General features: G+C 31.6%; 2 protein-coding genes across 2 annotated transcripts; both read left to right on the top strand.

Annotated features, from left to right (window-relative positions):
• The first annotated feature begins 1,980 nt into the window (after positions 1-1,980).
• LOC105796429 (DEAD-box ATP-dependent RNA helicase 21) lies at positions 1,981-4,355 on the top strand. Its single transcript, XM_012626144.2, has one exon. It carries the CDS (start codon positions 2,084-2,086, stop codon positions 4,133-4,135), a length of 2,052 nt encoding a protein of 683 aa, XP_012481598.1. The 5' UTR covers positions 1,981-2,083; the 3' UTR covers positions 4,136-4,355.
• Positions 4,356-9,196: 4,841 nt separating this feature from the next.
• On the top strand, positions 9,197-13,919 carry LOC105796428 (MACPF domain-containing protein At1g14780). The gene is made up of 7 exons (XM_012626143.2): positions 9,197-9,586; positions 10,064-10,302; positions 10,834-11,035; positions 11,125-11,202; positions 11,302-11,485; positions 11,633-11,799; positions 12,614-13,919. The coding sequence occupies exons 1-7, from the start codon at positions 9,338-9,340 to the stop codon at positions 13,307-13,309; spliced, it is 1,815 nt and encodes a 604-aa protein (XP_012481597.1). The 5' UTR covers positions 9,197-9,337; the 3' UTR covers positions 13,310-13,919.
• Positions 13,920-16,117: the final 2,198 nt, after the last annotated feature.

Here is a 16,117-nt window from a genome sequence, read left to right as displayed (position 1 = left end):
TAAAAATCCAAGAGCAATCACATTATTAAAATTTCATTTAATAATTTAATTGATTTATTGAGTCACTTTAATAAAATTATATAATTTTCTTTCATCTTCAAACTAAAGTCTATTTTAAATAAAAGAAATAATTAATTTTTTATTTGAATAATGAAAATTTTTAAATGAGAAAAATATATCAATTATTTGATTTTCTGGTTCTAGAAAGCATGTAAAATAATTTGTGTTAAAAATTCAATTTTGCTTTTTATATAATACCTGAAACCATCCATGTTTCTTATCAATCGTAAATAAGAGGACAAACGCGCTTAAACTCACGTCCTCCTATTCTGACAATAATATCAGTACCAAACGGACAATTCAATTTAAAGACCAAAATAAATTTTAATAATTCATGTACTTGTATAACATTTTTTTAACATTTCCATATTTAAAATATTATTTTTTTACCATGTTAATTAATAGTTCATATTTTATGCTATACTTTAATTATTTATGCAAGGTTTATATAGTATAATTGTATCTATCGAGGTGGATTCTCGTTAGGGCCTAGAAGTTTCTAAAATTTTATTTAGATCTATTAAAATTTTAAAGATTTTCACTAACACCTTCAAGTTTTTAAAAATATTAATTAATCTCAAACTTAATGTCAATATCCATCAACGATGTCAAATCTTTTAGGCTTATAATTTTTTCGTTTGTCAAAATTATACTTAACATCTTTGATTATGATATGATACAAAAAAAAATATGACATAAATAATAATATAAAATTATAAAAAAACATTTAATAAAATTATTAGTTTATTAAAAATTATATCCAATATATGATACCATTCTCCACCATCCGAGCTGAGGCTGACCGACACTCGATAATAATGCTCCATGGACCATGCCCATAGGCCCTAAAAATTCCAATTAAATTATCAACTATTTCCTATTTCCTATTTCCTATTGGATGATTAATGTAACATATTTTTTATTATTTAACAATTTTTTTTTAAATATAAAAACATCAAATTAAATTTAATACATTCATTTTTTTTATATATAATTGTAAAACAAACCGATGCTCATAAGAGTAGTTAAATTTTAAACTATAGTCATGGGTTTGATAATCATTTTAATTATTTATTTAATATATTTTTTAATAAAATAGTTACTAAATTATTCGTTTTTTTTGTCACTAATGGTTAAAGAGCGGATGGAAAGATGAGATGTCACTTTTAAAATTAGAATAATAACAACTTTAACGCTCAATATTTATACGTGTTAATTTAATTTTAATTCTAAAAAATTAACCCTCAACGTTTGCACATTGTATACTTTGGTCTTTTTCTTTCTTTCCAATTTAACGCTTATTTGTGACTCTTTCACCTAAAAAGTTAAAAAACTATTAATTAAATTTGATCGAAAATATACCAAAAAGAAAACACCGAAAATCTAATATAATATTTTTCATTTTAAAATTAACCTCAATGTCATTAATTTTTTTATATCAAGAAAATTTGATACAATGTATAAATGTTGAGGTTAAAGTTACTATTATGTCAATTTTGTAGAAGTAGTCAAGTTATCTTTTCATTAGTAAATTAACGATGGGTGACTAAAAAAGAAAATTTTGAATAGTTCGGTGGCAGAAAAGAAAAGTTCAATAGTTTGGTGACCAATTTGTAACTTGCCATAGTTGGATGACTAAAAAAGAAATTTATTAATAGTTGGATGACTACCAATGCAATTTTCCCTTGATTTTTTTCCTTCAAATACAAAAATTATGGATTTTTTATTACAATATTGTAATTATAAAAAAAACACAAAAACACCATTTCAATATTGTAATATAAAAATGATTCTTTACAATATTGTAAAACTGAAGAGATGATAAATTTCTAATTTAGCCTCATATTTTATAAATACAAGGGACCAAAACCGAAATTTAACCAAATTCTAAAATAAAACTTGGATAGGAAGCGAAATTTACAATCAAAACCTCGAAATTCATCATTGGAGTATCTTCAGTACCTCATTTTTGCTTTCCTCTGCAACTTTACCAATTTGAAAGCCGTCGTCTTCTTCACAAGCCATGAGCAACAACAATCCTCCAAAACCCGTGTTTTTAACCAAAGCCCAACGCGAACAGTTAGCCCTTCAACGCCTCGAGGAGCAACGCGCCCAACAGAAACGCCGCATCGAAGACCTCCGTTCCGCCAATGGCGCCGCCAATAACCGTTCCGATTCTTCTTCTGGTAAACCCACTTCTGATTCTTCCGACCGACGCGACCGGGAACGGCAGCGTGAGAGGGATCGAGAGTCTGAGCGGAGGAACCGTGAGCGCGAGCGGGAGGAGGAAGCCAAGGCGCGGGAACGGGCGAGGTCGGAGAAGTTAGCGGAGAGGGAAAGGGAGAAGGAATTGGAAGCGATTAAAGAGCAATATCTCGGATCGAAGAAGCCCAAGAAAAGGGTTATTAAACCTAGTGAGAAATTTAGGTTTTCTTTCGATTGGGAAAACACGGAAGATACTTCGAGGGATATGAATTCTTTGTATCAAAACCCTCATGAGGCTCAGCTTTTGTTTGGGAGAGGGTTTAGAGCTGGGATGGATCGGAGAGAACAGAAGAAGTTAGCGGCTAAGAATGAAAAGGAGATGAGAGAAGAAATTAGGAAAAAAGATGGTGTTGAAGAGAAACCAGAGGAAGCTGCGGCACAGAAGTTAAAAGAAGAAGCAGCGAATACTTATGATACTTTTGATATGAGGGTCGATAAGCATTGGTCTGATAAGAAGCTTGAGGAAATGACTGAAAGAGATTGGAGGATTTTCAGGGAAGATTTTAATATTTCCTATAAAGGGTCGAAAATACCACGCCCCATGAGGAGTTGGAGTGAGAGTAAATTGACTGCCGAGTTATTGAAAGCAGTGGAAAGAGTTGGGTATAAGAAGCCTTCACCTATACAAATGGCGGCTATTCCTTTGGGGTTGCAACAAAGGGATGTAATTGGGATTGCAGAGACAGGATCAGGTAAGACTGCTGCTTTTGTTTTGCCTATGTTAGCTTATATATCTAGATTACCTCCTATGAGTGAAGAGAATGAAGCTGAGGGGCCTTATGCTGTTGTAATGGCTCCGACTCGTGAACTTGCTCAACAAATTGAGGATGAAACCATGAAGTTTGCACATTATTTAGGTATTAAAGTTGTTTCAATTGTTGGGGGTCAGTCAATAGAGGAACAAGGGTTTAGGATTAGACAAGGTTGTGAGGTTGTTATTGCGACCCCCGGTCGATTGCTTGATTGTTTAGAGAGGCGGTATGCTGTGTTGAATCAGTGTAATTATGTGGTTCTTGATGAAGCTGATAGGATGATAGATATGGGTTTTGAACCCCAAGTTGTTGGTGTATTGGATGCTATGCCATCTAGTAATTTGAAACCGGAGAATGAAGATGAAGAGCTTGATGAAAAAAGGATATATCGGACTACTTATATGTTTAGTGCTACGATGCCTCCAGCTGTTGAGAGGCTAGCCAGGAAATATTTAAGGAATCCTGTTGTGGTCACCATTGGTACAGCTGGAAAGGCTACCGATTTAATTTCTCAACAGGTGATGATGGTGAAGGAATCAGAGAAGTTTCCGAGATTACAGAAGTTGCTTGATGAGCTTGGGGATAAGACCGCAATTGTGTTTGTCAATACCAAGAAGAATGCTGATACTATTTCAAAGAATCTTGATAAGTCTGGTTATAAAGTAACAACTTTGCATGGTGGAAGGTCACAGGAGCAGAGAGAAATTAGCCTTGAGGGTTTTAGGGCCAAGAGATTCAATGTCCTTGTTGCTACAGATGTTGCAGGTCGTGGAATTGATATTCCAGATGTGGCTCATGTAATAAACTATGATATGCCTGGTAATATTGAAATGTATACGCATCGTATTGGAAGAACAGGACGTGCAGGGAAGACTGGTGTGGCTACAACATTTTTGACTCTTCACGACACCGATGTCTTCTTCGATCTCAAGCAGATGCTTGTTCAAAGTGGCAGCCCTGTGCCTCATGAGCTGGCAAAGCATGAAGCTTCTAAATTCAAACCAGGAACAATTCCTGATAGACCTCCTAGACGCAATGACACTGTATTTGCACACTGAGAAGCTCTGTACTATGGTATTTTAGTTGCCAAATTTTCTTTCATTGCTGCTTACAAGTGATTGCTTTTGTACTGTTATTGCAGCATTTGAAAGTGTTAGTTGCTGACTTTGCCTTTACTTGCTACTACAATTGCTGATCATAGCAAAAGTAACATTTTGAACTATTTTTAATTTCTGGTCTTTGATTAATATTATATATATCTTGTCTGGGATTGTAACATTTATGACTGCTATAATGGTATGTGGCTTGTTTGGCTGTATTATGTATGCAAAACTTTCATTCGTGGTTTGCATGAGAATTTGAACGACTATCCCTTCATTTGTTATGCTTGTGAGTTGTGACAGATTGACAAAATTACCACCTCTTTTAGCAGTTAAGCTATTCATCTCATTTAACATGAGAGGGATTGCGAGTCTGAGCGGAGAAACTGGGAACACGAGCAACAGGAGGAAGCTGAAGTGCAAGAACAGGTGAGGCTATGGAAGTTAGTGAGAAATTCGGATTTTGTTTAGGCTTATCACTTCAATTGCTGCTACTATGCTACATAATCGCTCGAGGAGCGAGTAGTACTTGATCATAGAAAGATGGTTAAAGATGTAACATTGTGATAGTTGAAGTAGCCCATTTATGCTGAGATAATCCTTCAAAGGAAAATTAGAGGTAAAAGTATCATGGAGGTCTTTGTACTAGGATTCAGATTGTATTTTGTTCCTTTTACCCCAAAAATAAGCAAATTAGTCTTTGTACATTAAATCTAAGAGCAAACTAGTATTTTCAATTAATATTTTTATCCATTTTTTACTCTTAAAAACTGGTGTGTCTGGTAAAATAATCAGATAATTACATGTGATGTGCTGTACGTACCTCACAGTGTAAAAGAACCAGTTTTTAACAGATTTAAAAGAAAATTTACTAAAAAAATTAGTTTGATTTTTGATCTCACATATCATGACTGATTTGTTTATTTTTTAATAAATAGGACAAAATGTAATTTGACAACTAGTATAAGAGCTTCTACTGTGCTTCTACCGAAATTAGAAGTTTATGGTGTGTTCTAGGAGCAAAGAGTTGTGTGTCTCCTCGGAATTTAGGAATTGCTTTAGTTCTGGGCTCCTTGACTTGTTATTGTCACACATGCTTTGCCATCAAGTCACTTTCGCCTGTTCCTCCAAGTCATAGGTAACATGCAACACTCTTGACACTTCGACAAAATATCTATTGCTTGTGACTCCTATACTTTGCTTGGTCATCTCATGTCACATTACTTATCTAACAAGAAATCAACTGGCCTATTTAGAGACAACACGTGGTAGGAGAGATCAAACCTACATTTATTCTTCCGTCAACCTTAAAGCTATGCTATTGTCAATTTGTCACACATTTCTCTCCCATCTCCAATAGTGTCATCCTGTTCCTTTCCCTCTTGGTGAAGCTGAATTGTGTGTTTTGAGAATGTATTTTCTTTTTCCTCCATTTTTCAGACCAAAATTTGGCAGGATCCTTGTATGGATGGATCACTTTGACTAAATTTACTATGTATTGTTTATTGTTCTAAATGAAAATTTGTTGGGTTAATAAATGTAGATAACAGGGTAGTTGAATGTAGGCAATGTACATACACTTGTGTTTGGACATGGGAGACTCCTCTGTATAGTGCCGTGTTTGCTATGCATTGTGAAATGTGGTTGCTCAGAATAAAAAATAATAAAATAAACTCAGCATGTGGGGTTTTTTATCCAAATAATATTAAAAAAGATACTTAAATGGCATGTTGTAAAAATTATGTACCAAAATGATATATTCAAATGGGTGGAGGGTAGTGCATAACCGGCACCATTTTGATTCTGACATAATTTCGTTGAAAAAAAATGGGTATAGGAGTGTGGTACCTATTTAATAGATAGGCGGAACATCTAATATTTTTCCCCCTATACTCCTTATCCGGCTCATTTTAAATATTTATCAAAATAGTTAAATTTTATATATTACTTTTAATTACAAAAAAAATCAAACAGTTTGTCCACGTCATGTTTTTTGCTATACTACATTAACAAAAATAAATATACCTTATAAATTTCAACTCAATGGTCCTATTTACAAATTTTATCTCAATGGTTTAATCTTTTACCTACATAAAAATAAAAATAATATTAAAATAATAAAATAACATGCCAATAAAAAATATAACAAAAACATAACATAAACTATACATAATAAATACGAATATTTTTATTATTATTTTAAAATGATAATAAATAAAATGTTTTGGTTTAAAATATAATATATATATAATAACATGCCAACTTAATTATTGTCAAAAATATTTTTTTACATAGAACTTTAAAGGAAATTTTATTTTAATATTTATAAAAACGTAAAATAAAATTTAAAACATAAACTCTTATTCTCAATTATAAAATCGTAAAAATTTAGAACATATAAACTAATTCCTAATTTATCTCATAAATTCTAAATTTCATATCAATGGTTTCATCTTTTACCTCAGAAAAAAATATTAAAATAATTAAAATAACATGTCAAATAAATTTCATAAAAATAAATCTAATCTACCTAAAACACATATAACAAATAAATTACATAAAAATAAAATATTTTTGTACATAACATAAATAGGCTTTTTTACTTGATAAACATTAAAAATAAATTATGAATGAATAAAAATATAAAATAAATACAGACATACCTTAATAGCTCTTTTTAATCAAATAATGCCTTACAAAAATAAGCCGGATGGGGGAGTGTGGGGAAGGAAAAATACTAGGTTTGTCGCCCATCATATAGGCACCACACCCCTATACCCTCTCTTTTTTTAACAAAATTGTGTCAGAATCAAGGTGGTGATGCTTATGCACCACCCTCCACCCATTTGAATGTAACATTTTGGTACATAATTCTTGCAACAGGCCATTTAGGTATTTTTTTAAATATTATTTGAGTAAAAAAACCCCAACATGTGCTACTTTTTACCAGCAAGATTTGATGTTAATTAAAGTTTAATGTGAATACAAGTACTTTGGTACTACAACACATGTTAAATGTGAAAAATTTTAAGCTAATAAACTATATTAGTAGTAAAACCAATTATGATTTTTTTTTGTGGCTAAATTACAAAATTTATAAAATAATTACTTTTTATTAACTTTTTTGTCACTCTGAAAAGTTATAATTTACTATTCAATTTGTCTTTTTAGTTACTTAACTATCTTAAATTTTGGGTGTTTTTATTTTTACAACGGATGAGTAATCTTTACCGTAATTTACTTAATTTTTAACTTCACAAGTAGTGTATCATCTTATTTAAATTAGATTACGTAGTATCCATTAGTTTGGTGAAAGAAAAATATATACAAAATGATATATTTAGCTTTGAAATTAAAAGAGTAAGCATTTTTAGAGCATTGGTTGATTTATTTTTAAATTTTTTATAACTACATTTAAAAATAAAATATAATCATGTTAAGTTATTGGTAATCTTAAATTTTATATTTGCATAAATATATTTATATAGTTGAGGTATATTTATATACTATATATGAAAAATATTATAAAAATACCGATAACCTAAAACGATACGGCAAAATGTACTAATATCAATATGTATTAGTACCAAAGTAAAATATATGTCCATCGGCACGATCTCGACGATCTTCATCTAAGTATTTATAGTGCGTTTTATTATTATTGAATTTTACTCCCAATAGTAATGTAAGATTCTCAATTATATAATTTCAATAACGGTGAGATTTAATAATATAGAGGCTAATTTCAATCTTAAATCTTAGATCATATAAGATTCTTATAATAATATTGATTTTATGACAATTTAATCCTTTATTTTTATAATTTTGCTCCATTATAGCTTATCTTAGACATTACTAAAATAGATGAAATTAAGGAACTAGTTTCGTTAAATAGGATAAGATTTATTTTCTTTTTCAAAATGGATAACCTTCAATTATATATTTGAATTAAATCGACTTCAATTATATCGATATTTATATTTAATAAAATATGCTTTTAACTAAATGAATATACTCAATAATACTTTAAATAATCTTACATTCCGATAAACTTATTATTAAAAATAATTAAAGATTAAATTACTCAGCTTCATATTTTCTTAAAAAATATTTTTTTATATTTTAATTCACTCTTTTAGGATAATAATTCTTTAATATTTTAAGAATTATTTAATGTTTTATTGAGTTACATAATTTCATTAGGTTTTAAGATATTTTATGAATTATTTTAAAATTTTTTGGTATCACAAAGATTCGATGACACTATAGTCGTAGAGAAGGTGAACATCCGACTAATAGGTCATATTTTGGAGTTTAAAATATTTTGGGTAAATTACAATAGAGGTTATCAAACAATAGTTTTCTTTTTCTTTTTTATCACCCAACTATTATTAATTTTTTTTGGTCACCTAACTATGAAAAGTTATAAAATAGTCACCGAACTATTCAATTGTCTTTTTTGATCATTAACTAGTTTTTCAATGTAATACTTTTCAAATTCTTTTTCAAGGTCATATCGCCAAAAAAAAAAATTACACACTTTAAAGATTTAAGGAAATAGGCCGATTTTGGACAGAGAGTATATGAAAGTATGTCCAACAAGAAGCTTTCCCGACATGTCAACAGATTGCTCACCTAGTTGGAAGAGCTTTCGTGTTAACTATGCAAAAATTTACTGTCAACTATGCAAAAAGTGGCCCACTGAACGCCCTTTTACACATTCTCTTTAAAATCGACTTATTTACTTAAATCTTGAAAAAAATCTATTTGATTAATTAAAAAAATCGACATATATTGCACATAAATAAAATGTATCATTTTTTACCATGAAAATTCCTTTCATATTTTTTCCCTTTTGAATGTTAAAATTCCATTCATATTCAATCCTCGTTAAAAGGGAATTTAAATAGAAAACCTGTTTGTCAACGCCTTAACGTATCTGTCTCTCTTCCTTCATCAACCTACTCAAGTAAATATCCTTTGTCTTTTTCCTCCATTCCCCTTCTATATATACTACAATTCAAATATGGCATACAACAATACAGTTGACCCTTTAATTTTTGTACTATTCCTATCCCTTTCTCCCCCCAAAAGAAATCTACCCAAAGCTCCAATTCTATACCCAACGCTGCTGTTATTGTGATTTTTTGAGTTCTGGGTATGGAAGAAACAAAGAAACCAATAGAGGTATTAGCTATGGAAGCTTTGGGAAAAGGGTACGATATAACTGGAGATTTCAGATTGAAATATGCTAAAGGAACAAGGTTACTGGTGCTTGATGAAACCAACAAACGAGACATTGTTTTCCCAGGTGCTGCTTCTTTTACTATGAAAGAAGTTTCTCAAGATATTCGTCTTGATAAAGGCGATCGTATTCGTTTCAAATCTGATGTTCTTGAATTCAATCAGGTCTGGGATTTTTTTAAAGCATGTTATTTTGAAAAATCCAACTCTGGGATTTTATTTTATTTTTTTGCTTTGATTCCTTGATTTGATCCATGGGTTTGTTTTTGTTTTGTAATTTTATGGTTTGGGTCAAAAACAAAAAGGAGCTAATACTAGTCTCAAATGGCCAGCTTGTGTTCTAAGGTTACTTCAACTTGTTGGTTTGAATAAGTGTACAATTTTGACTAGGAAAAAGAGGCTGAGTTCATGAATTCTTAAATAAAAATAACAACTAGCTTGAGGTTAACTAATTGTTAATAATGGCTGATATTAATCAGATAGCTACTGTCTATCATGCTGAAAACTTCTGTAACCTTAACGATGAAGAAATCCGGAAAAAGAAAAGGCTAGAAAAGTATATAGATTTATGCAATTTGTTCAATTTGGTGTTTTATTGATGTTGTACCTTACATTTGTTCCAAAATCTTATTTCTTTTACAGATGTCTGAGTTACTTAACCAGAAGTCTTCTGTACAAGGAAAAGTTCCTTCAGGGTATCTTAACAGTATCTTCGATTTGAGTGGAAATTGGCTTCATGATGCTGCAGACACCAAAACTCTCGCTTTCGATGGTTACTTTATTTCGTTGTATTATTTACACCTTACAGCATCTCCACTTGTTCTAAACGACAGAGTTAAGAAGTCTGTTCCACCTCATTGGGATCCAGCAGCCTTGTCTAGGTAACTTTTCCACATATTGTTTGCACATTTTTAGCAATAAGAATCATATGGATTATGCGGATGCTTTTTGAATGAATGAAGAAATAGTACTGGTGACCCTACTTTATAAACGCTTGCCTATGTTAAAGAAAATATATTATTGTTATGCTGAATTAAAGTGGTTCTCAACTGGTTAAGGCGATCATGTGGCCGTATGCTGTAAAAATATAGTGTAACTAATTATATGTGGGATGATGAAGGAGCTGCAATATGTGTTTTCAACTTTCTTATGCAATTTTAGCTAATTTCTAAACATTTTCTCTCAAAGAAGTAGAATTCTGTTTATTGATCATTAGATTGAACTTTCGGCATATAAACTGTTACATAATTGTGCTTCTATTGCAAATGTCTGACTTGCCTAATTGGAAAATTTTGAGACAAGGATAAGTTACTCGAGTCCATTTTAAAGTTATAAAATTGCTGCTGCTGTTGTTGTTGTCAATAGTTGTAATATGATATGCAGTATATATCTAATAATTTGTGTTTTGGTAGGTTCATACAGACATATGGAACACACATAATAGTCGGCATGGCTATCGGTGGTCAAGATTTAATATGTGTCAGGCAAAACTCTTCCTCTACAATTCCTACGTCCGAGCTTAGAGGGTATTTGGAGGACCTCGGAGATGTTATGTTTTCAGATGGGAAAAGCCCTTCATTAATACAGAGAAAGTCAAGAGATGGCAAACAAAAAGTATAAGCACCTCATTTATATTTAAGGGCCCTTTCTTCTTTTGTTCGGTAAACACTGATATTTTTACTAAATGCCGTATATTTATGTAGGTGCCCGACGTCTTTAACCGTATTTTGCAGTCAAGCACCATGCAGTTGGCCAGCATAGCAGAAACATCGAGCAAAGACGTCAGTTTAGAACTTTGAGTTTTATGTTATATGTGATTTTCTTTTAAATTTATCACTAAGATCCATGAATTATTTACTTTATTTTGTTTTCAACTTTAGGGACTCACTATCATTTGCTCGAAAAGAGGAGGAAATGCGTTCTTGCATAGTCACTCGAACTGGCTCCAGACGGTACCTGCTAAGCCAGAAGGAATTTTGTTCAAGTTTGTACCAATTACTTCTCTTCTGACGGGGATTCCCGGAAGTGGATATCTTAGTCATGCAATCAACTTGTATCTTCGTTGTAAGTATTCCCTTGCATTTCCTGAGTAACGGGACAGTACTAGTAAAAAATATCTGTTACTCAAACTTGGGTGTTGGGTGTTTTTCAACAATATGTTTGCAAATAATTTGTTTTTATTGGACTTTAACTCACTGAATTTGTATGTAGACAAGCCCACTCCCGAGGATTTACGGTATTTTTTGGAGTTTCAAGTTCCACAACAATGGGCACCTATGTTCTGTGGCCTGCCACTTAGACATCAGACGAGAAAAGCTTCTTGCCCCTCCCTGCAATTCACTTTCCTGGGTCCTACGTTACATGTCAACTCTGCACAGGTAGTCATACAACTTGTAAATTGTTATTTCGTAGAACCAAAATACACAATTCATGAAGGTGGTGCGCAAATATGTTCTTGTTATAAGCAATGAACTAGATAACCGAAAATCATATGATAGCATATGAACCCAACTTAACTAAAACCTCTATGAGCGACATGCTAGTGTAGAGAATGCTGAAAATAAGACGAACATCACTGCATTTTTTGCTTGAAATGAATATACGAGTGTAGTACTCATGTTGCTCCAACTCTTCATTTAAGTATTTGCATCTGACACTCGTATTTGACAGGTTTTTAGACATGGTATGGTCCAAGGACCTTCAAATGCAAAAAGTTAAAAAAACACTCACAACTGAGTCTAAGTAACATGGTCAACAAATTTTTTAATGGCCTAAATGTGTTTTAGAAAGTGGAGTTGACTTGCTTTTTGGAAGTGGAAGTTGCATTGAATATTTTATTGGTAATAACATTACAACTTATCTGCTTAAACTGTCATATTCTTTTCCATGATTGCATTGTCTGGTAATCTGGTAGGTAATGGATTCGAGTCATTAGTGGAAGTTGATTCTGATTTCAATCTTTTTTATCGGTAAACAAGTAAAATGTCTTTTACATATGAACTCTTTGTGACATGGCTTTGCAAGCATTCGTCTGTAGTTTACATTCCTATTCCATCCTGCATGTATGTATACGTAGGCACGTATATATTTGCCTATAGTTTGTTATGGTGTATTTTGCAGCCATGTTAACGTCCGATTCTCTGTTGTTACTATATGATAAACTTATAGCGATTCTCTTTTGTTCTATTTCAGGTTACAAGCGAGTTAAAACCCGTAGTTGGCCTCCGGTTGTATCTAGAAGGAAAAAAATGCAACCGGTTGGCATTACACGTGCTACATCTTTCAAGCCTCCCGAGTATAATGACATTCACGTCAAGCAAACCTAGTCAATGGCGAGGTTCCGATGACTACAAGTCCAGTGATCAATTTTTAGAGCCAGTCAGATGGAAACGGTACTCGAATGTATGCACATCCCTCATTAAGTACGATCCTAACTGGTTGCAAGAAGTTTCAGGTGGTGTTTTTGTCGTAACTGGTGCACAGCTTATCAGCAAAGGGAAGTGGCCAAAGACGGTTTTGCATCTCCGTCTGCTTTACACTCATATACCCCACTGCACAATCAGGAAAACTGAGTGGGCAGTTGCGCCTGACACTTCCCGTAAGGGTAGTTTCCTTACGAATCTAAGCATGACATTTTCATTCACCCAAGGGACAGCCATGACTGGACAACAGAAACAAACTCCGACTGCACTTAATTCGGGTGTATATCCCGATGGCCCACCGGAACCGATTCGATCGAAAAAACTGCTGAAATATGTAGATATATCTGAGGTTGTACGCGGTCCACATGATACTCCAGGACACTGGTTGGTAATTGCAGCTAAACTAGTCAATGAGAGTGGTAAGATTAACTTACAAGTGAAGTTTGCATTATTAGATTATCCATGAAATTTTGATTTCTTTTTTTTTTTTCATATGAGAAAATTTAAGCTTTTATTGTATATAATAGATTGAGATTGATATATATTTTACAATAAAAAAGTAAAAGAGAGAGAGAGAGATTGATTTCATAGGTTCCATTAGTCCCTTTGTCCAAGCTTTGGAGTACAAGTGTAGATGACCATGATTCAGTTTCAAAAGATCTTATATCCCAAGTCCAAATTGCACTAACTCGGTTCAGCCAAATTTTTTAAATTTAATTTAATTATTAAAAATAAAAAATAACAATTTTTGTACAAATGGCCTAATTGTACTAAAAATAGAGTCCTCGTCCCAACGACCGCATTTTCTCGTTGTAACGTTGGCCGACGGTATATAATGTCTCGACGTCGAGTGGCCTGATGTTATGACGTGACAAACTGCTTGGCGGCGTCATGACGTGGAGAATGTGAAGTCACGACATCGGCCCTGAATTTTCAAAATTTTACAATTCGATTCTATTTCGTGTTTGAGTCAATAAAAGAGCTTTCATAAGCTTGATTAAGACTTGGATTTAATTGTGTATTATAATATCTAGGTGTTAATGACATTATTGAATATTTGAATGATTTATTTATGATATACTTGATCTGAAATTTTAAAAATGTTGCAAAGAGGTCCCTATTCGATTTCGGGTTGATTTTAAAGTATTCGTGTAATACACAGAAATTTTTACGGTAAAATATTATCTTTGATATAATAAAATAAGGAAATAAAGCGACAAAAAGGGGAAATTTTGGAGTTATGTCAACATTGGGAAGTATATTATGACATATTAGTTCAAGAAAGGATTAAATCGTAAAAGTGAGAAAAGTTTTGTTGCCCAAGATTAAATACTAAAAAATTGAGGGGTTAAAATGTAAATATGAAAAAGTTGAAGGACCAATGGTGTAAATATTTTAAGGGTGGAATGATCTAGAAACTAAGGAAAATGGATGGATTAGGACCAAATTGAAAAAAGGTGAAGAATTTTGAGGGACTAAATTGCAATTTTACCAAATTAAGTGATGACTCAAGGATGAAATTTTAAAAGATCATAAAGGGCAAAATGGTCAATTAGAAGAGAGAGAAATCTAGAAGATAATGATGATGTTGGAGATATTTTATATTAATTAAATAAATAAATATTAGTTTATTAGTATTTTAATTTGATTTTTAAATGATATTTTATTATTTTATTATTATTTTATTTAGTATATTTATAAGAAAAGGAAGATGAAGAAGCATGCAACCTACCATTTGTGAGAAAAAGAGAGAAAGAAAGAAAGTTTTGCTTTCTTTACAATTTGGTCCTTCCACCAAAAATTCACTATTTTCATTTAGAAATCAAAAGAATTTCCATAACCACCAAGAGAGAAAATTGATAAGGAGACTATTGGGAGCTAGAATATCAAGTTAGATTCAAGAAATGAAGGCTGGAGGAGAGAGAAAATCAAGTTAAAGATTGAAATCAATAGAGCAAGGTAAGAACATTAAGATTTTAATATATTTTTGAGTTTGATATTATTGAAAAAGTAGGGAATTGATGTTAATGTAAGGATTTATTATATAAGGTTCTATGTTCTTGATATGTTAGTGAAGGGAAACAAGAGGAATTGATAGAAAATATTGTAGAGAAAGGAAAGGAGGGTGTCATAAATTTGATTATCAACATCTTCCACTAAAACAGTTTTGGACAGCTGCAGTAGGTTAACTTTTAAAAATCACCATAAATTTTGAAAATTTAATTAGGGAGTGAATAAGACATGAAATGAAATCTTAATGAGTCTATTTTTACATAAAAGAAACATATCAAGTAAAAGAGTTATATATTTTGAGATATTTGAATTTTAGTGAGGCAAGGTCGGATTGATTTTGGAATCCCTGTTCTAACTTTGATAAATCATTATAAATTGTAAAAAATAATTGTAATTTTTAATTTATATTATTAAATTCCTTAACGAGTCTAGTTTCAATAGAAATAAACAAAACTACCATCAGAATTTTTACTAAGAGATATTTGATTTTTAGTGAAGAGAGGTCAGAAACGGCAGGTAGTGAAACAGGGAATCTTTAAAGAATAAAATATACCAATTTGCTAAACTAAAAATCTTGAAAATTTTATGGTAGAAATATATATGAGTATAGTTTCAGGAAGATTAACGGTGCATAATTTGGATATCTGTAGATCCAGATAAAAATAATTTAGTGATACTGACTCGTATAGATAGCTTTGAATATACTTAAGGGTGAATAATGAAACTTTAGAAAATGTTATTTCTAAGAGTGTTAAGTACATCAAGGATGTGGAATGGAGTGGAGGAGAAGGAAAATATATGTGAATATTCTGATAATATGAGTTTATTTTAAAATAGCTAATTTACATGTTTTAGGTTCAGGGACTAAATTGAATAAAAGTAAAATTTTTAGGGTAATTTTGTAAAATGGAAAAATGACGAAATTTCAAGAATTGAATAGTTTTATTGTCTAAATTAATAAATTGAATGAAATTATTAATTTAGATCAAGATCGCGTGGAAAGTCGAGGGAAATGAAAATTTTCCAAAATGCCTCTGTATCATGGTATTTCTGCAATTTAGACTAGTAAGTTTGTATTACAGTAATTCAAATCTAATTATTATTAATTATTGTGTTTTAATTGAAATACATGGTAATTAAGTGGAAATTGCTAGTGATATGATTTGAATTGTGAGCATGAGAAATTGTGAATTGAATGAAATGGAAATGAAGCATTGAATTGCATGGGTATGTATCGGGTCTCGTAGGCCCTATTTATTGT

This window comes from Gossypium raimondii, chromosome 3 (genome assembly GCF_025698545.1).
Source record: "Gossypium raimondii isolate GPD5lz chromosome 3, ASM2569854v1, whole genome shotgun sequence".
NCBI lineage: Eukaryota > Viridiplantae > Streptophyta > Magnoliopsida > Malvales > Malvaceae > Gossypium > Gossypium raimondii.
The sequence above is the reverse complement of the archived record's forward strand: the minus strand, read 5'-3'. Positions and strand labels throughout refer to the sequence as shown.

Coding starts and splice junctions, on each gene's coding strand:
- LOC105796429 (XM_012626144.2), top strand. CDS start 2,084: ATGAGCAACAACAATCCTCCAAAACCCGTGTTTTTAACCAAAGCCCAA.
- LOC105796428 (XM_012626143.2), top strand. CDS start 9,338: ATGGAAGAAACAAAGAAACCAATAGAGGTATTAGCTATGGAAGCTTTG. Junction 10,303..10,833: donor GATCCAGCAGCCTTGTCTAG/GTAACTTTTCCA, acceptor GTGTTTTGGTAG/GTTCATACAGACATATGGAA. Junction 11,800..12,613: donor TACATGTCAACTCTGCACAG/GTAGTCATACAA, acceptor GTTCTATTTCAG/GTTACAAGCGAGTTAAAACC.